The following is a 22,152-nucleotide window of genomic DNA, read 5'->3' as shown; positions in this document are numbered from 1 at the left end:
GGGTGGACCATTTCAGTTTGTCCGTGATGTGTACGCCGAGGAACTTAACTTTCCACCTTCCCCACTACTGTCCCGTCGATGTGGATAGGGGCCTGCTCCCTCTGCTTTTTCCTGAAGTCCACGATCATCTCCTTTGTTTTGTTGACATTGAATGTGAGGTTATTTTCCTGACACCACACTCCGAGGGCCCTCACCTCCTCCCTGTAGACCGTCTCGTCATTGTTGGTAATCAAGCCTACCACCGTAGTGTCGTCTGCAAACTTGATGATTGGGTTGGAAGCGTGCATGGCCACGCAGTCATGGGTGAACAGGGAGTACAGGAGAGGGCTGAGAACGCACCCTTGTGGGGCCCCAGTGTTGAGGATCAGTAGGATGGAGATGTTGTTACCTACCCTCACCACCTGGGGGTGGCCCGTCAGGAAGTCCAGGACCCAGTTGCACAGGGCAGAGTCGAGACCCAGGGTCTCGAGCTTAATGACGAGTTTGGAGGGTACTATGGTGTTAAATGCTGAGCTGTAGTCGATGAACAGCATTCTTACATAGGTATTTCTCTTGTCCAGATGGGTTAGGGCAGTGTGCAGTGTGATTGCGATTGCGTTGTCTGTGGACCTATTTTGGCGGTAAGCAAATTGGAGTGGGTGAAGTGATATGGTCCTTGACTAGTGTCTCAAAGCAGTTCATGATGACGGAAGTGAGTGCTACAGGGCAGTAGTCATTTAGCTCAGTTACCTTAGCTTTCTTGGGAACAGGAACAATGGTGGCCCTCTTGAAGCATGTGCGAACAGCAGACTGGGATAAGGATTGATTGAATATGTCCGTAAACACACCAGCCAGCTGGTCTGGGCATGCTCTGAGGACGCGGCCGGGGATGCCGTCTGGGCCGGCAGACTTGTGAGGGTTAACACATTTAAATGTTTTACTCACGTTGGCTGCAGTGAAGGAGAGCCCACAGGTTTTGGTAGTGGGCCGTGTCAGTGGCACTGTATTGTCCTCAAAGCGAGCAAAGAAGTTGTTTAGTTTGTCTGGGACCAAGACATCGTGGTCCGCGACGGGGCTGGTTTTTCTTTTGTAGTCCGTGATTGACTGTAGACCCTACCACATACCTCTCGCGTCTGAGCCGTTGAATTGCAACTCTACTTTGTCTCTATACTGACGCTTAGCTTGTTTGATTGCCTTGTGGAGGGAATAGCTAAACTGTTTGTATTCGGTCATGTGTCCGGTCACCTTGCCCTGATTTAAAAGTAGTGGTTCGCGCTTTCAGTTTTTCGCGAATGTTGCCATCAATCCACGGTTTCTGGTTGGGGATTGTTTTAATAGATGCTGTTGGTACAACATCAATAAACTCGCTCACCGACTCAGCATATTCATTAATGTTGTTGTTCGACGCTATGCGGAACATATCCCAGTCCACGTGATCGACGCAATCTTGAAGCGTGGAGTCCGATTGGTCGGACCAGCGTTGAACAGACCTGAGCACGGGTGCTTCCTGTTTTAGTTTCTGTCTATAGGCTGGGAGCAACAAAATGGAGTCATGGTCAGCTTTTCCGAAAGGAGGGTGGGGGAGGGCTTTATATGCGTCACGGAAGTTAGAATAACAATGATCCAGGGTTTTGCCAGCCCGGGTCGCGCAATCGATATGCTGGTAAAGTTTAGGGAGCCTTGTTTTCAGATTAGCTTTGTTAAAATCCCCAGCTACAATAAATGCAGCCTCAGGATATGTGGTTTCCAGTTTACATAGAGTCGAATTAAGTTCTTTCAGGGCCGTCGATGTGTCTGCTTGGGGGGGAATATATACGACTGTGATTATGATTGAAGAGAATTTTATTGGTAGATAATGCGGTCGACATTTGATTGTAAGGAATTCTAAGTCAGGTGAACAAAAGGACTTGAGTTCCTGTATGTTGTTATGATCACATCACGTCTCGTTAATCATAAGGCATACACCCCGCCCTTCTTCTTACCAGAGAGATGCTTGTTTCTGTCGGCGCGATGCATGAAGAAACCAGGTGGCTGTACCGACTCCGATAGTGTGTCTCGAGTGAGCCATGTTTCCGTGAAACAAAGAACGTTACAGTCTCTGATGTCTCTCTGGAAGGCAGCCCTTGCTCGGATTTCGTCTACCTTGTTTTCAAGAGACTGGACATTGGCGAGTAGTATGCTCGGGAGCGGTGCGCGATGTGCCCGCCTACGGAGCCTGACCAGAAGACCGCTCCGTCTGCGGCGCCGTTGTTTTGGGTCGCCAGCTGGGATCCGATCCATTGTCCTGGGTGATGGACCAAACAGAGGATCCGCTTTGGGAAAGTCGTATTCCTGGTCGTAATGTTGGTTAGTTGACGTTGCTCTTTTATCCAATAGTTCCTCCCGACTGTATGTAATAAAACCTAAGATTTCCTGGGGTAACAATATAAGAAATAACACATAAAAAAACAAAATACTGCAGTTTCCTAGGAACGCGAAGCGAGGCGGCCATCTCTGTCGGCGCTGGACCATACTCCTTAACAGCGTTCCAACGGGTTGAGCCACCCAAAGGTACTTCTTGGATGGCTCCATCTGTGACATTTCAAGCTAGCTTTGGAGTTTTTTGTTTAAAATTTCTTATCGTTGTTGCATTGTCGAGACGGAACCGGCAAGTGATCATTTCATATACCATGTGTATCCTGTACATATGACTATTAAAACTGGAAACTTGAGTGAGCTTACTGTATGTTCTTAACTCAGTTACAATAGGCTAGCTGATGGCCAATGGTAGCTGATGCTAGCTGATGGCTAGTGCTACAGTGGTTGATGTCTAATGCTAGCTGGCAGCCATATAGCCACATCTGAGTGGCTGAAGAAGTGATATAATGAAGTGAGCCTCTGTTCCCAGATGGCGCTGATGTGGAGTGGTCCCCTGACGGTTAAGGGGGTTACAGAGGGGTACGGGGGGGGGTACAGGAAGAGCCTGTGTGTTTTTGGCAGGGCTAAAGGGCTAAAGGGAGCTCATTTCACACCCCTTTATTTGCACAGGTCCCAGGAGAGCGACATTATCAACTCCACCAGCTGGTTCACACACGCATGGAAATCACATTACACTTAACGGCCCTTCAGATGCAACAATGTGCTTGAGAGATAATGCTGAACGTGTGTTTTTTGTATTTGGCATCTATTTTCATGCCCTGTTGGTACAAAACGGAGTCTGTTTTGATAACAATGATGGCGTTCATGACACTGACGCTAACAGTGATGACAATGATGACCTTGACTTATGGCCATGATGTTGATGATTACGACGATGACAATGAAATGGAGGACGATGATGAGTAGTCAACCATTATTCCAATGTCATGTGTGCCCCCCCCCCCCCTTGCAGGTGCACCGTCGGTCAGCCGAGAGACTGCGTAACCTGTGCTGTGCCAACAGAGGCACCTTCATCAAGGTGGGTCAACACCTGGGAGCCCTTGACTACCTTCTGCCCGAGGAGTACACCTCCACCCTCAAAGTCCTGCACAGCAGAGCACCACAGAGCACCATGGAGGAGATTCAGCAGGTCATCAGAGAAGACCTGGGGAAGGAGGTAGGCCTGGGGGGTGGGTGAGCTCCGGCATGTCTGGTAGATCATGGAGTAGATGTGTGTGTGTGTGTTTATTGATTTTGAATATGGGGACAGTGTAGTTTTTCAGCTTTGTTTGGCATTTTATCCCACTATGAACTAAACAAGTGGGAATATTGTCTGGGAAAAGCTTGGTACATCTGGTTGGTAAATCAGGCCCTTGGTTCTGAAAGCACATTGGTTCTAAATAAGGATTGTTGGTTCCAGAAGCGTTTTGGTTATACTGTAGATGGGTCTTGTGTCTGTTTTGTTATGACAGGCTTTTAGACTGTGTCTGAGACGAGGTAATTGTTCTGTTATTTGGGCACGACTTTCCTTGGTCCCTCTGTCACTTTCTGATCTCTGGGTGTGTGTGTGTGTGTGTGTGTGTGTGTGTGTGTGTGTGTGTGTGTGTGTGTGTGTGTGTTTATTGATTTTGAATATGGGGACAGTGTAGTTTTTCAGCTTTGTTTGGCATTTTATCCCACTATGAACTAAACAAGTGGGAATATTGTCTGGGAAAAGTTTGGTACATCTGGTTGGTAAATCAGGCCCTTGGTTCTGAAAGCACATTGGTTCTAAATAAGGATTGTCGGTTCCAGAAGCGTTTTGGTTATACTGTAGATGGGTCTTGTGTCTGTTTTGTTATGACAGGCTTTTAGACTGTGTCTGAGACGAGGTAATTGTTCTGTTATTTGGGCACGACTTTCCTTGGTCCCTCTGTCACTTTCTGATCTCGGTGTGCACGTGTGTGCGTGTGTGTGTGTGTGTGTGTGTGTGTGTGTGTGTGTGTGTGTGTGTGTGCGCGCATGTTAGATGGTCCTGTCATGGTTAGTTGGGTTCACTGCAGCAGCCAAATTATCCCTCAGTCTCTCCTCTCTTTTCTACTCCTCCATCTCTCTCTCTCTCTCCACGCATGCACGCATGCGCACCTCTGTTTATGACGGAGTTGTTCAGTTGAAAGCCAAAGCTGTTTCCCACGTCCCCTGGCTCTATTTAGATCAGGAATTATTGGTAGTGCAGAGAGGTGTAGCTTGGAGGCAGACAGACAGGTAGTGTTTTTCTCTTACAGCAAAACACTGATCCTGATCCTAGAGATACTCGGGTGTTCTGAAGTAGTTATACTTTCATAGCAAAACACTGATTCTGGACCTGCTCCTAGAGATACTACCAGACTAGTCTTCCAGAGAAATGAATTTTAGTTTATTTGCACATTTTAAAACTAAATTCAAGAAGAAAGGAAAATCGAAGACAACGCATTGAAGTGGAGTAGATAAGTTGGTTTTGGAAAGCTGCTGTCCAATGAATGAGTCTGATTGCAGGTAATTGATCCTGTGATGACATCATCCAGCCAGAGGCACTGTACTAAACACTTAAGCAGACTTCTCCTTAACATTAAAGGCTGCCAGGCTTAACTTCATTTGTCCTGAGATTTTCATTAAACATGTGTTAGCTACAGTATGTGAGTCAGAGGAGGAATTGAGTTTATCGTTCATGTCTGATAGATTTCTGCTTCCTTACTCCTGAGGTGCTGACCTGTTGCACCCTCGATAACCACTGTGATTAATATCATCTATGAACATTTGAACATCTTGGCCATGTTCTGTTATAATCTCCACCCGGCACAGCCAGAAGAGGACTGGCCACCACTCATTGCCTGGTTCCTCTCTAGGTTTCTTCCTAGGTTCTGGCCTTTCTAGGGAGTTTTTCCTAGCCACCGTGCTTCTACACCGGCATTGCTTGCTGTTTGGGGTTTTAGGCTGGATTTCTGTACAGCACTTTGACTTCAGCTGATGTAAGAAGGGTTTTATAAATACCATTTGATTGATTGATTGATTGATTGATTGAGTGATTTAACTTTGTTCAGTTGTCAATGTTCATTGTGAATTTAAAGTTTCAACAGCTGTCTACTTTAATATAAATTCTCTCAAACTGACAAATTATTGGTAATTAGAAAACTACCTCAATTTTTCTTTCACTCGTCTGTTGTTCCTCATATGGTTAGAGAAGTTTCAAAACTCTTTTTACAGATTACTCTCTGAAGTGTGTGTGTGTGTTGCAGGTCTGCTGCGGCAGATATTACTTTGTCTTTGTTTCCAGCCAGCTTATGAAGTCAAATCAGGGTAGGCTATTTGTGTGAGAAGGCATTCATTGGCAGGCCTATTCTAGATTTTTCCCGGCACTCACATCATCATTCAGTGCCTCGGAAGAGATTAAGGTTGTACGAGCAGCAAGGCGTGACATCCACACACATTTCCTGCACCTGAATATGTGTAAATACCTTCTCACTAAATACAGGGTAGGGAATTATCAATGTGTTGCCTCTGATAGTCCCGACACACACACTGAGTGTCAGGTATCACAACGACAGTAAGGGACTGGTACTTTAGATAGATAGCTGCTTTTTTACCCTGGGTGAGTGGTACTAAAATATACCAGTGACATTTTGTAATTATACTATACCATTGATGTGCTGAGGTCGTGAACTCTGTCACATGGTTGTGAACAAGGCCTAAGTCATTATGTTCAGGAGGCCTACAGTGTGTTTCATGCAGGTTTACTGCTTAAGACATCACTTCCTGAGAGCAGACTAGGGGCAGAATTTGTAACTCCTGCTCTCTCTCTCTCTCTCTCTCTCTCTCTCTGTGTGTTTCTTTTCAATCCTCCAGATTTACCAAATGCTCCACCAAAATATAACATTTTACCCTCCTTTTCTGTTAAAAGCCAGAACACGTCTCACTCTAGCAGACTGTTAAGACCTGCACCCTTTACTGTAGCATCCTTGAAGAAGGTGTGCCTCTTGGATAACGTATACGTTTTATTATTTTGGCTGTAAAAGTCCTTGTTTTTATGATTTCTACATTAATACGAGAGAAGCGTGCTTGAATTAGGAGTTGTTCAGGCTTCAAGTTGGCTCAGAATAGGCTATTGCTGCTGTGGCAGGAAGGGAGCGTTCAGTGGCTGGCAGGAGTGTGTTTGTTTTTCGATTAGTTTGTTTAGTGTGTGTTTGTGTTTTGCCGCTGCTCCCTCATGCACAACCTCTTTACTGACTGAGTGAACCACATTAATCAGAGTGTCTCACAAATACACGCACACACACATCAAGGGACTTATGGAGAAGGAGGGGTGAAGTATGATAGAGGTAGGAGCATCACGTAGTGACTTCGGAATGTATTCACACCCCTTGACTTTTTCCGTATTTTGTTGTGGAAAATCTAAAATTGATTAAATTTAGATTATTTATTTTTTTGATCACTGGCCTACACACAATACCCCATAATGTCAAAGTGGAATTGTTTTTTTTATGTTTACAAATTAGTTAAAAATTAAAAGCTGAAATGTCTTTAGTCAATAATTATTCAACCCCTTTGTTATGACATCCTAAATAAGTTCAGGAGGTCACATAATTTGCATGGACAATAATAGTATTTAACCGTATTTTTTTAATGACTACCTTATCTCTGTCCCCCAAGGTCCCTCAGTCGAGCAATGAATTTCAAATACAGATTCAGCCACAAAGACCAGGGAGGGTTTTCAATGCCTTGCAAAGAAGTACACCTATTGGTAAATGGGTACAAATTAAAAAAGCAGACACTGAATATCCCTTTGAGCATATTGAAGTTATTAATTACACTTTGGATGGTGTATCAATACACCCAGTCACTACAAAGATACAGGCGTCCTTCCTAACTCAGTTGCCAGAGAGGAAGGAAACCGCTCAAGGATTTCATCATGAGGCCAATGGTGATTTTAAACCGGTTACAGAGTTTAATGGTTGTGATAGGAGAAAGCTGAGGATGGATCAACAACATTGTAGTTACTCCATAATACTAACCTAAATGACAGAGTGAAAAGAAGGAAGTCTGTACAGAATACAAATATTCCAAAACATGCATCCTGTTTGCAACAAGGCACATTTTTTGGGGTAAATCCAATACGACACATTATGGAGTACCACTCTCCATATTTTCAAGCATAGGACTGGGGAGTTTTTCAGGATAAAAAAATAAACGGAATGGAGCTAAGCACAGGTAAAATCCTAGAGGAAAATCTGGTTGTCTGCTTTCCACCAGACACTGAGAGATGAGTTCACCTTTCAGCAGGACAATAACCTAAAACACAAGGCCAAATCTACACTGGAGTTGCTTACCAAGAAGACAATGAATGTTCCTGAGTGGCTGAGCTACAGTTTTGACTTATATCTAGTTGAAAATCTATGGCAGACCTGAAAATGGTTCTCTAGCAATGATCAGCAACCAATTTGACAGAGCTTTGAAGATTTTTGAAAATAATAATGGGTAAATGTTAGGCAATCCAGGTGTGGAAAGCTCTTAGAGACCTACCTAAAAAGTCTTACAGCTGTAATCGCTGCCAAAGGTGCTGCTACAAAGTATTACTCACAGGTGTGAATACTTATGTAAATTAGATTTCTTTATTTCATTTTCCTTCAATTTGCAAAAATGTCTAAACATGTTTTCACTTTGTCATTATGGGGTAATGTGTGTAGATGGGTGGGAAAACAAATCAATTTAATCAATTTTGAATTCAGTCTGTAACACAAAATGTGTAATATGTAAAGGGGTATGAATACTTTCTGAAGGCACCATATGCTGCTGCCATAATTGTTTGATTATAGTGATTAATATTACCATTTGTTGCTGCTATATTGTTTATTACGATTATTATGACCATTTAGTATTTTTTTCTGCCACTTTTACCCCTGTTTACATGTACATTCCTTCCTCAATCACTCCAGCACCCTCTACATTGGAATAATGGTACTGCACTGACCTGTATATAAGACACAGCATTTTCGTGTTTTTTTTTAATTTTTCTCTTCTCTCGCATTTCACTTGTTTTATTTCTTATCTATATTATTACCTCTATTGTGCATTATTGGGGAAAAAGCTAGGCATTTCACTCTAGGGGAGAGTGGGAAAAGTTGAGCCATTTTTACATTCAGCATCACTGCATCAAGTGAAATATACTATTCTTTCTAACAACAAAGATGTCTACATATGCACTGTGTACGAAACATTAAGAACACCTGCTCTTTCCATGACAGACTGACCAGGTGAATCCAGGTGAAAGCTATGACCCCTTATTTATGTCACTTGTTAAATCCACTTCAATCAGTGTAGATGAAGGGGAGGAGACGGGTTAAAGAAGGATTGCCTTGAGACAACTCAACATTAGGAAGGTGTTTTTAATGTTTTGTACACTCAGTGTATTTCAGGATGTTGTGTATCCCTGGAAATAATGAGAATTCATGTAAACATGACAGTTTTGAAAACATAGCTTGTCCAAAAAAAGTGATCTCTTGGCACAACTTACCCGGGTATGGGGGCAAGTGTAGAATAGGGACAGGGTAAGTTGAGCCGCCTTGGGGACAGTGGGTGATGGTGCTGGTAGATCAGTTTAATTCATGGAATGGGGGTGTGGTATATTGTATATCGTAAATGTATGCATACCTTCAGATTTACACTGAGTGTAGAGAACATTAGGAACACCTTCCTTATATTGAGTTGCACCCCATTTTTCCCTCAGAACAGCCTCATTTCGTAGGGGCATGGACTCTATAAGGTGTCAGATGTTCCACAGGGATGCTTGCCGATGTTGACTCCAATGCTTTCCACAGTTGTGTCAAGTTGGCTTGGATGTCCATTGGGTGATGGACCATTCTTGATATTCACGGGAAACTGTTGAGCGTGGAAAACCCAGCAACGTTGCAGTTCTCCACACACTCAAACCGGTGTGCCTGGCACCTATTACCATACCCCGTTCAAAGGGACTTAAATATTTTGTCTTGCCCATTCACCCTTTTTGAATGGCACACATGCACAATCCATCTCTCAAGGTTTAAACATCCTTCTTTAAACCATCTCCTCCCCTTCATCTACACCTATTGAAGTGGATTCAACGCGATTCATCAATAATGGATCACAACGCTCACTTGGATTCATCTGGTCTGTCTATGCCATTGAAAGAGCAGGTTCCTAATGTTTTGTACCCTCAGTGTACATATCTCTGTTCAATATCACTTATTCTTCCATTTCTTGACCAGTTGTCTGGGACAGGGATGTTGTTTCAATGTGCCAATTCGTAGGCAAGTTCTCATCATTTGAGGCTACTAAGCCCATGAAACTGGTCTCTGAGATCCTTGATAGGTTTAGGAAGCTCAGACCCCGTGCGTGCCCTGCTAACTCTATCATAGCCTCTCTTTTGTACGGGCACGTTTACTTTTTGTCAGTGTACCTCTTCTGTGTCATTCAGTCCATTTTTTTTAATCTCTTGCTGCTGCTCGAATGGACTTCTTCCCTTCTCTCACTTCCTTGGCTGCTCTCTCAAGAACCTCAAGGGGGGATAGACCCCTTCTTGTTTTGTGTTTGTAGGTACGGGGCATGATGATGTCTGCTCTGTAACAATAAAAATGCTCCATCTTGAGTTCATATTGCATGACACATTGCAAAAATACTATGCATATTGGCCCAGATCCACATCTGAGTTAAGCGTGCGTAAACGGAACATTTCCTTTTTATGCACTTTTCTCTCTCTTCGTATTCTGACCTTGAATTTAAGCTTGAGAATAGCATGCTATTCACCCACTATTCATGGGTGCTCAAATAAATGGTGTAGAGAACGTGTGTATACAGATACGCCATATTCTGACCTTGACTTAATTCCCCCAATAATGCCACCACTTTTACGCACGAGGAAACGATGAATAAGGTCTAGCAAATCCTACCGGTTCCAAGTGGAAAAAGCATCTACTTTATTTTTTCTGATTAGAAATAACACCGTTGTCCGTGCACTGTAATTTACAACTTGATAAGATCTATTGATAAGACCTAGGTAAATGAGTAGTCCGTTTTGGAGAAAGGGATTGTAAATACACACAGCTATTGTTTTAAGATCATTTTCCCTTATGATCCCTGGAGACGAATGTGAAACCAGCCATATGGAAGCAAACTGAAAATAATTTCAACGTGATGTAGTGAAATAGGGTAGAAATAGCTGTAATGTTATTCAGAATTGTAATTGTGGGCCCTTTTTATAATTTGCGTGGATGAAATTTGGAGACCCAAGCTATAGGCTTCTGTGGGGCTGACCCTGCCGAGTTGATGTCTTACCGTTGATGTCTTACCGTTGTCATGTTACCGTTGTCAACAGTTCCATGATTAGTGAGATTTAGGGTAGATTTATAGGACTACTGTTTAACCCCTATTGTACACTTTTTTTTCATCTTCCAATATTTCATGGATTGAACTTGAATATGACAATTTCCAGGATGAATCAACCCACTATTTATTATTCATCAATATACAGTATGTCATAAGTAAAGGCTCTCCAAACAGTTTTTTTAATGATTCATACATACTTTCCTAACCCTAAAATGTGCCTAAGTAATCTACGAGATCAGACTATTTTTTTAATCTACCAGTTGGTGCTGAAACGGAGAAAAATGTGCATAGATGGCTTTATTTCATTGATCTCTATATTATGAACCTGTTCTGTCAACAAAATTATAATCAAAGTGCACCGTATTTGGCTTAAGATAAATGTACTGAAAACCCCTTTGAATGAAAATTCCACAAGAAAATCTGTTGGCCAGCAAGTGGGAGGGTTTTCATCGGTTGAATGAAATATATTCTGAGTGCTCAAGGTAGCCACACCTGCAGAGCACCTTACTAAGGTAAGTCTGAATACCAGAGGGCCTCCCGAGTGGCGCAGTGGTCTAAGGCGTTGCATCGCAGTGCTAGCTGTGCCACTCGAGATTCAAGTCCAGGCTCTGTCGCAGCCGGCCGCGACAGGAAGACCCATGGGGCGTGGCGTCCGCGTTAGGGGAAGCTTTGGCTGGCAGGGTTGTCCTTGTCCCATCGCGCACTAGCGACTCCTGTGGCGGGCCGGGTGCAGTGCACACTGACACGGCCGCCAGGTGTACTGTGTTTCCTCCGACACATTGATGCGGCTGGCTTCTGGGTTTAGTGTGCATTGTGTCAAGAAGCAGTGCGGCTTTGTTGGGTTATGTTTCGGAGGACGCACGGCTCTCGACCTTCGCCTTTCCCCGAGTCCGAACGGGAGTTGCAGCAATGTGACAAGACTAATCCATTTTTATGTGCTATGGTGGCCATTGGCTCAACTTACCACATGGCAAACATTTTGACTATATTAGACCAAGGTCTAATATCCTTCATTGTAACTGAACTTTCATGCTTGGTTTTCAACTTCATATTTTAGCTTCGACCCAAGCTGATGTATAAAACAATTTACTTTGGTTTGGATGCAAGCATCATGAAACCTATTACACAAATTAAATTGAATTTGTGAAAATCTTTTTCTGGACCTAACTTGCTTACCACTTTTTCCATGTGGTTTCTTCCTTCACAGACTCCATGAAATGAATGAACCTCTTCCTAAATATTTGCTCACGTGATTAATTTTGTGTATGGTTTCTTAAACAAGCGGTGGCTCAACTTACCCCACTCCCCTGTACTGTTTTACATGTGACAAAACTTGAAACTTGCAGCCAGCTGAGCATGTAAATGTACATCGTCTCCCTAATGGCGTGTGTGTCTTGCTGTTTTCGTCTTCAAGAGATTGAACGGGATCTTAAGCACTTACATAACGTATTGTACGAATTGGAAACATATAAAAAAAAAAAATCTGCAGGACGTAACATATCATACGAAACAGATGACGTTGTACACAATTGCAACATTTTCCTGGACCCATTTTGGCTCTGAGTGCTACTTTCAGAAGTATATATAAAACCTCTATCATCACTTTAATGATTGTATGTGGTCTGGACATCCAGAGGTGACGCGTCAACTGTGAAGTCCTTTATAAACACACAATGCTAACTAATAAGATAGGACACTCCCCCCCCCCCCTCCCTGTCTGTGTCCATCTGTGTCCGGTCACATCATTTAACACTGCCTGAACGGTGCCAGCCCTCAGCCTTAGATAAAAGAGATGAACATGCTTTATAAGGATTTGATTCCAAAATATCGCCAACACATGTCAGTGTGCTTGGCAGCAGCGGGTTGTCTTGTTGTGTAGGGCTATATGAGTGTGACAAGATGGCTTCTGTTCCGCCCAACACACACCGCCTCCATCTACCCACGGCCACAAAGAGGGCATGCTCACCCTGTCCTTCCTGTCTCCATATGGGCTCTTTGGGCTCTTCCTCTTGTGACTCATCATCCTCTTTCTCACTGCCAAACGCTGGGGTTAGCAAGTGACCTGCCATAGCCTAGGACAACCCCATCCTACACCACACACCATCCTATACAACCCCATCCTACATATTTAACATTTTAGTAACTCTCTTTTCCAGAGCGACTTAGTGCGTTCATTATAAGGTCGTCTCAGTGCGTTCATTATAAGGTCGTCTCACTGCGCTATCACAGTCGTAGTAATAAACATTTTCCTCAAGTTAGTACTAGTAAGAAAAGACAAGTGCGCGTAAAAAAAAAAGTGTGTGTGTGGGGGAGATAAGACAGATGTCTTATTGAAAGTAAAGATTCACCCATTTTGAAAGTTATACTGTTTTTGTGCATCTCTGAGCAATGATCTATCGATTCCCTGGGTCATTTCATGTTTTCATGTGTATCTGAGCTATTGCTGTTCAAGCAGACAGAAATTTGGCTGGTATGACGTAGCATTGCGATAAAGGCGCTCTTCTGACACATTTTTCCTATTTATCTGCCGCTTTAGCCCAGGGTGCATTGCATGGTGCCGTAGCGAATGTTAAACTCTGCAGGTTGAATAGGGTGAGATTGTAGACTCCTAAATTGATAGTGCAGTTTGTTTAGGTGATTTTACAGCTAACTACTATTTCACGTTCTGATATTGACTTTGTTATTGTGTGTAGCTACGTTTGCTAACAACCTACCTACCTAGCTAGCCAGCAAGCCCATAGAGAGAGCGTTGCATTGTGGGTTTTGTAGTCGACTTGAGCTGCAACAGATTTCCACAAAGATTTTCACATGTTGCTACCAACTTTATTATAACGACGAAATTAAACCCTTTTTCACAAAAAATATTGTCATATGTTGTAAGTGTTATTTAACTCTGTCAATTATAGTAATGAGTGGTTTTGTCCTTTTGAGATATTCTTTGAAGAGGTAGGGTTTTAGATGTTTTTGGAAAATGGGCAGGGACTCTGCTGTCCTAGCATCTGGGGCAAGCTGGTTCCACCATTGGTTGCCAGGACAGAGAAGAGCTTTGACTGGGCTGAGCGGGAGCTAACCTCCCGTAGGGGTGGGACAGACAAGAGACCAGTGGTGTCAGAACGGAGTACTCTGGTTGAGATGTAGGGTTTGAGCATAGCCTGATGGTAGGAAGGGGCAGTTCCCCCTCGCCGCTTCGTAGGCAAGCACCATGGTCTTGTAGTGGATGTGGGCTTCGACTGGAAGCCAGTGGAGCAGGGTTCTCCATAAGGTGGCCCAAGGGGGATTTTATTTGGCCCCTTAAGTTTTCTCAGCAAATTATAATAATCATAGGGGTCAGGGATGAGGTAAGTGAGGAATGGGAGAAAGTCTCCAAAGATATTCTGGAAGAGGGGATGGGGTTGAGTGGGCAGGTTGTCGGGCGGCTGGACATCACTAGTCATCCGGAGAGAGAGGGAAGAAAGAGGTCAAGGCGTGAGCTAGTTCTGTGTGAGTGGGACCAGTGGACTCCGTAGGCTGAGTGAATGAGGAGTGGATGTCATCAAACTTTTTTTTTCTCAAAGTGGTTGACAAAGTTGTCCACAGAAAGGGAGGGGTGGAGGATTTAAGGAGGAAGAGTTTCCTGGTGTCGGAGGCAGATGCTTGGAATTTAGAGTGATAGGAAGTGGCCTTAGCAGCGGATTCAGAAGAAGAGAATGTGGATAGGTAGTGGAAGGATGATATGTCCAACGGAAGTTTAGTTATCTTCCATTTTCTATGTGCACGCAGTGAGTCATTCAGCCACGGAGCGGGAGGGGAGGTTTGAGCCGTGCAGGAGGAAAGGGGACAGTGGAAGTCAAAGGAGGCGGAAAAGGGAGGAGAGTAGGGTCAAAGAGGCAGAGACAGGACACAGGAGGGAGAAGGATTTAGCAGAAGGGAGAGCTGATAGGATAGAAGAGAGAGTTTAGATTGCAACGGCACATGACCATCTGGGTGGGGGCTTAGTGGGTAGGGTTGGAGGAGAGAGTGAGAAAAAAATAAACAAATTTGTGATCAGAGACCTGGAGGGGGGTTGCGGTGAGATTAGTAAGCGAACAGCTTCTAGTAAAGATGAGGTCAAGTGTATTGCCTGCCTTGTACGTGGGAGGGGACTGGGAAAAGGGTGTGGTCAAAAGAGGCAAGGAGGGGAAAGAAATGAGTTGAAGTCAGGCATCGGGAGGTTGACGTCGCCCCGAACAATGAGTTGTTGCCATCGTCGGGAAATAAGCTTATCAAGGTGTCAAGCTCCATTGAAAAACTCTCCAAGGGCACCTGGTGGGTGATATTTGACAACCAATGTTAAGCTTGAGTGGACAAGTGACAGTGACAGCATGGAATTCAAATGAGGAGATGGATAGGTGAGAGAGTGGGGAAAAGGAGAAATGAGTAGCCCTGTGCCACCACTACGACAACCATATGCTCTTGGACTATGAGATGACATGATGAGAGAGCAGCTGGAGTAGCAGTGCAGTGTTCTGTGGGGTAATCCATGTCTTCGACAGGGGCCAGAAAGTCTAGGGACTTTAGGGTGACAAAGACCGAGGAAGTCAGCCTTGTTGACTGCCTATCGGTAGTTGGGTTGTGCGTGCAGGGTACACTAGATTAGAAGGGTTTCAGCCACTGGGAGAGGAGTGAAACAAAGATCATAATCGCACACGTACTTGACAAAGCTACGAAAGAGCAAAATGAGAATCTGAAAATAACTACAGTAGGTAAGATACTCAAGTAAGAGAGTCGTGTGAAGCCTTTCTCAAATAACTCGGCAGAAAAACTTGTCAGAACATCTTTGTTTTGGGAGGTGTCCATATCTTTTGTATATACAGTGCATTTGGAAAGTATTCAGACCCCTTGACATTTTCCACAATTTGTTACATTACAGCCTTATTCTAAAGTTGATTAAATCTTTTTTTTTCCTCATGAATCTATACACAATTCCCCATAATGACAAAAAAACTGGTTATTAGCATTTTCAAATTTATTACAAATAAAAAATCTGAAATCCCGTTTACATAACTATTCAGACCCTTTACTCAGTACGTTGTTGAAGCAATCTTTGGCTGCGACTACATTCTTGAGTCTTCTTGGGTGTAATGCTACATGCTTGGCACACCTGTATTTAGGGAGCTTCTCCCATTATTCTCTGCAGATCCTCTCATGTTCTGTCAGGTTGGATGGGGAACGTCGCGGCACAGCTATTTTCAGGTCTCTCCAGAGAGGTTCAATCGGGTTCAAGTCCGGGCTGTGGCTGGGCCACTGAAGGACATTCAGAGACTTGTCCCGAAGCCACTCCTGCATTTTCTTGGCTGTGTGCTTAGGGTTGTTGTCCTGTTGGAAGGTGAACCTTCACCCCACTCTGAGGTCCTGAGCGCTCTGGAGCAGGTTTTCATCAAAGATTTATCTGTACTTTGCTCGGTTGATCTTTCCCTCAACCCTGACTTGTCTCCCAGTCCCTGCCACTGAAAAACATATCCACAGCATGATTCTGCCACCACCATGCTTCACCATAGGGATGGTGCCAGTTTTCCTCCTAGCATTGGGGCTTGGCATTCAGGTCAAGGTGTTCAATCTTGGACCAGAGTGTCTTGTTTCTCATGGTCTGAGTCCTTTAGGTGCCTTTTTATTAAACTCCAAGTGAGCTGTCATGTGCCTTTTACTGGGGAGTGGCTTCTGTCTGGCTTCACCATAAATGCTTGATTAATGGAGTGCTGCAGAGATGGTTGTCATTCTGGAAGGTTCTCTCATCTCCACAGAGTGACCATTGGGTTCTTGGTCACCTCCCTGACCAAGGTACTTCTCCCCCGATTGTTCAGTTTGTCTGGGCGGCCAGCTCTAGGAAGAGTCTTGGTGGTTCCAAACTGCTTCCATTTAAAAAGGATTTAGGCCACTGTACCTCGGAGCTCTACGGACAATTCCTATGACCTCATGGCTTGGTTTTTGCTCTGACATTCACTGTGGACCTTATATAGACAGGCGTGTGCCTTTACAAATCATATCCAATCAATTGAATTTACCACAGGTGGACTCCAAGTTGTAGAAACATCTCAAGGATGATCATTGGAAGCAGGATGCATGTGAACTCAATTTCGAGTCTCATAGCAAAGGGTCTGAATACTTATGTAAATAAAGTATTTCTGTTTTTATTTGTAAGAAATTAGCATACATTTCTAAAAAACTGTTTTTGCTGTGTTATTATGGGGTATTGTGTGTAGATTGAGGGGGGAAAAGTGTGTAATCCATTTTAGAATAAGTCTGTAATGTGGCAAAAGGGACGGAGTCTGAATACTTTCCAAATACACTGCATATGATTTAAGTTTTATGCTAAAAAATGGATAATCTAACAAACAGTCCTTTTGTTAGAGTTTAGAAATGAATATTCTCTCTGCACTCTCAACAGTCTGTGTCACAGTGTGTGTCATGGAACAGCTTGAGAAGAAGCAGTGTTGATGAATACAGTAAACCGGTTGGCTCTTTGAGAGGAGAGCGTTCTTTTTTTCCTTCCATTTTTGCACTGTTTCCATTTTGTGTTTGTTTTTCCCCCCTAGTACCATTTGTGGTGACATATGCAGTCCCACTGTGTGTATCTGGACTGGTACTTACTGTTGGCTCCACAAGCTGTCAGCTCTCCTCTCTTGTGAAAAGACAAAAAAAGCATGGCTCTGCTATATGCTGTTTCACCAAACTAAAAGCATGGCTCTGCAATATGCTGTTTCACCAAACTAAAAGCATGGCTCTGCAATATGCTGTTTCACCAAACTAAAAGCATGGCTCTGCTATATGCTGTTTCACAAAACTAAAAGCATGGCTCTGCAATATGCTGTTTCAAGCTATGGCCCTGTATCTGGACAAAGCTATGGACCCGCTGCACTGTGGCTTTGCTGTTTCTTGAAGAGCCCCCCCCCCCCCAGGTTCAGCCAAGTGTCAGAATATGAGATGCAGTATTTGATGTACAGTTTGTTGTGTTTCTGTTGCGTTTCCAAGAGTCCTATTGGACACTGCCTTTCTGATACAGACACTGTGGTGTCGTTCAACTGCTGTTTCCTTAGACTGTTTTGTTTGTCTCAAATTATTTTGGGAACATCAGACACAAAAATAAATTTGCCGCGGGAGCCACCTATGGGACTAGGGCCAGTGTGCCGACATTTGCATATTTGATCATCAGTGAAATAAGCATAAATGGTGAGCCTTATTCTATGGCCAAGGTGAGGTGCCCCAAGCACGTGGGCAGATTGCTCCCTAGGCTGTTGAGGGTAAGATCTACAACTGATTAAGGATTCCTAGATGTCCCACTCTGGGAATACATGCTGTTTTACCAGGACTTTATCACAGTTTGGCATATTTGCATAATTAAGTCATTTCCATCTATACTGTTCTCATGTCTAGTCACCATAATCATTGCATCAGACCCACATACTGTAGTTGTATAATTCATAATCGCATGATTTAATGATGAGTTTGAACCTGATAGTCTCACTGCTGACCTAACACTCAAGCATGATGTGAACGTTAGCCCTTCTGAGGCAGTAAGGTAATAGAACACTCCAAGGCACACAATTTATGTCCAATTAAAAGCAATCTGAGCACCCGGAAAGTCAATACTTTGTCATTATTCACCCTATGTTTAAAGGTAGCCTGGTAGTCTCACGTTACGTTACAATACTCTCCAGTCTCGTTCATCACTCTGAACAAATATATAGGAAGCTTGGACACCGAAGCTAGTAGCTAGCCTTTTAGTGATAAACATGTTTGGCCTGACAAAGGATATCCAATCCAAATCGAAGTTTATTTGTCACATGCGCCGAATACAACAGGTGTAGACCTTACAGTGAAATGCTTACTTACAGGCTCTAACCAATAGTGCAAAAAAAGGTATTAGGTGAACAATAGGTAAGTAAAGAAATAAAACAACATTAAAAAGACAGGCTATATGCAGTAGCGAGGCTATAAAAGTAGCGAGGCTACATACAGACACCGGTTAGTCAGGCTGATTGAGGTAGTATGTACATGTAGATATGGTTAAAGTGACTATGCATTTATGATGAACAGAGTAGCAGTAGCGTAAAAGAGGGGTTGGCGGGTGGCGGGACACTAGCGCTACAAGACTTGTTAATGTTATACAAAAAAAATACATTCATATCGGAGCAAATTCATCTCAGGAGTGATCTCAGCGCCATTGTGTTGGAACCATTTAGAGTTGATAGTAGAGAGACCGTTGAACATGCAGAGTTCCTGTCTGCTGTCGGGTGTAGCCTCTGTCACGTTGAACAGGCCTCTCCAATGCACAGGGACAGCTTGAGAATGTAGCCGCTTTCCAATGTACCCATTACTACTGTGGAATAAGTGCTCTACAATCTCCCTCTGTGTCGATAAAGCAATACAGCTTCTGAGACCATGATATTGTGCATATGGTACTCGATGCCTGAGGCACAAGGCGGAGATGATTTTTATGGTGGTGATGGTATGGCTCAAACACTCCTCGGCCTATCAGCAAGCACTATGGGTTGTCGAGAATCCAGCTGTTTGAGATTGTAACAGCTTTTAGAACGTGTCTGCTTTAGAATATACCGGTAACAGATTTTTAGAATATGACTGGATAGGAATTTAGCAGCTTGAGAATGTTCAGGTAACCGTTTTGAGAAGGTGACTGCATTAGAATGTTCCGATAATAGCTCTGGAATGTTTTCGAACTGCTTTCAGAACGTTACCGCTGAGGCACATGTAGAGAGAGGATTGAAAAGCAGAGGGGTGCCTCTTGGCTCTGTTCTCTCCATATTAAGAGATTAACATAGCAGTACCATAAAGACACTGTCACTTTCTCTCTTTTGCGCTTTCTCTTCCCTAGCTCTCTTCTCCTCCCCATAGCTCTTATCTCTCTCTCTCTCTCTCTCTCTCTCTCTCTCTCTCTCTCTCTCTCTCTCCCTCCATCATCATCATCATTCCTCTCATCATCATCATTCCTCTATTCCCTGCGGCAGACTTGTATCTCTCCATCTGCACAGTGCTCACGCTTATGAGCCTCACATTCACATTACCATGCTGTTCTACTCAGGCTCACTGGGTTCCCCCACTACAGAATAGGAATATCATTAAGTCTGGAGGACTGTAGCCAGGAACTAATGGACTGTAAATGACAGGAATGAATGAATGAATGAATGAATGAATGTATAGGGAACAGTAGCAAGTATGTGAATATGTAGTGAAGCTGTTGATTCTATAGAGCTATATGATGTACAGTGCATTCGGAAAGAATTCAGACCCCTTGACTTTTTCCACATTTTTTTACGTTACAGCCATATGGTTTAAATAGTTTTTTCCCCTCATCCATCTACACACAATACCCCATAATGACAAAGCAAGGTTTTTGGACATTTCTGCAAATGTATTACAAATAAAAAAAAATATCACATTTACATAAGTATTCAGACCCTTTACTCAGTACTTTGTTGAAGCACCGTTGGCAGCGATTATAGCCTCAAGTCTTCTTGGGGATGACGCTAGAAGCTTGGCACACCTGTATTTGGGGAGTTTCTCCAATTCTTCTCTGCAGATCCTCTCAAGCTCTGTCAGGTTGGATGGGGAGCGTCGCTGCACTGCTATTTTCAGGTCTCTCCAGAGAGGTTCGATCGGGTTCAAGTCCGGACTCTGGCTGTGCCACTCAAGAACATTCATAGACTTGTCCCAAAGCCACCCCTGCATTGTATTGGCTCTGTGTTTAGGGTCATTGTTTTGTTGGAAGGTGAACCCTTGTTTTTTACTGAGGAGTGGCTTCTGTCTGGCCACTCTACCATAAATGCTTGATTGGTGGAGTGCTGCAGAGATGGTTGTCCTTCTGGAAGGTTCTCCCATCTCCACTGAGAAACTCTGTAGCTCTGTCAGAGTGACCATCGGGTTCTTGGTAACCTCCCTGACCAAGGCCCTTCTCCCCTGATTGCTCAGTTTGGCCAGGCGGCTAGCTCTAGGAAGAGTCTTGGAGGTTCCAAACTTCTTCCATTTAACAATTATTGAGGCCACTGTGTTCTCGGGGACCTTCAATGCTGCAGAAATGTTTTGGAATCCTTCCCCAGATCTGTGCCTCGAAACAATTCTGTCTCGGAGTGCTACGGACAATTCCGTTGACCTCATGGCTTGGTTTTTGCTCTGACATGCACTGTCAACTGTAGAACCTTGTATAGACAAGTGTGTGTCTTTCCACATCATATCCAATCAATTTAATTTACCACAGGTGGACTCCAATCAAGTTGTAGAAACATCTCAAGGATGATCAATGGAAACAGGATGCACCTGAGCTCAATTTCGATTCTCATAGCAAAGGGTCTGAATACTTATATAAATAAGGTACTTCTGTTTTACATTTTTTATAAGTTTGCTAAAATGTCTGAACCTGTTTTCGCTTTGTCATTATTGGGTATTGTGTGTAGATTGATAAGGGAAAAAACAGTTTAGTACCTTTTTAGAATAAGGCTGTAACATAACAAAATGTGGAAAAGTCAAGGGGTCTGATTACTTTCCGAAGGTACTGTATAGTTTAGGGCAGGGCTGGGCAAACTACGGCCAGTGGGCTGGAGAAATTGTAGTATGTTGAAATTGAAATGAACCTATATATTTTCAAGTTACTGCCCTTTTTCTGTCCCGCAAATTAATTTTGACAAACAAATCGCTCAAAAAAACATGTGTGGCCCTCTGTTGAATTTCGAAATTCCGATGTGGCCCTCGAGCCAAATGTTTGCTCACCCCTGGTCTACGGTGTCTAGGACTGCACTGTCTCATTTTATGAAGACATTTTGGCTTTAGCATGTTCATTGTTCACAATGTTTAAATGTTCAGGATGATGTCTTGACAGTAGGTCACTGTTTTGAATGAACCAATATTGTTAGTTATTGATTTATTTTATCTCAAATGCCTCCTAGAGCAACCATCCACCATTATTGTTCTGATGGACCGTCTCTCTTGTCTTAACTTCCTAAGCAGGTCAGACAATATAAGTTGTGAATGGAGTTTTAGGTCCGAGTGGAGGAGTGGCGCTAGTAGCGATCATTAGTGGTCCCAGTAAGTTTTGACAGGTCTATGTGATCATGATGTATGGTGGGGCCTGGGACTCGGACTCCTCTCTCTGTCTGCCATCCCTCTCTGCCACTGTCTCTGCCTTCCGGCTTAACACGAGAACCGCTAAAGCAGTCATCTTGACTGCTCGTTATTTCATTTTTTTTTTATTACTCCGACATTTTTTTAAGTCAAGCCCCCCCTCCCCCCCGTCTTTGACTTTTCCTAAATAAGTATATTTAACACTGCCAAACAGAACTGGAGTTATAGTCAGTTTTAGGAAGTCATGTCATTTTCTTGAGTGGTTTTCCCCGTTGCAGTTCCTCCCAGCAGTACGGCCTGCTCCGCTCATTCTTC

General features: G+C 43.5%; 1 protein-coding gene across 2 annotated transcripts in view; it reads left to right on the top strand.

The window, feature by feature from the left end:
• adck1 (aarF domain containing kinase 1) overlaps positions 1 to 22,152 on the top strand; it is a 177,016-nt gene that overhangs the window by 74,790 nt on the left and 80,074 nt on the right. For both annotated transcript variants that reach the window (XM_014196121.2, XM_045718532.1), the window contains one exon: positions 3,350 to 3,553. In XM_014196121.2, the coding sequence (XP_014051596.1) occupies positions 3,350 to 3,553 (204 nt within the window). The remainder of the gene's footprint in view (positions 1 to 3,349; positions 3,554 to 22,152) is intronic.

Source organism: Salmo salar, chromosome ssa01 (assembly GCF_905237065.1).
Source record: "Salmo salar chromosome ssa01, Ssal_v3.1, whole genome shotgun sequence".
NCBI classification, from domain to species: domain Eukaryota; kingdom Metazoa; phylum Chordata; class Actinopteri; order Salmoniformes; family Salmonidae; genus Salmo; species Salmo salar.
The sequence above is the reverse complement of the archived record's forward strand: the minus strand, read 5'-3'. Positions and strand labels throughout refer to the sequence as shown.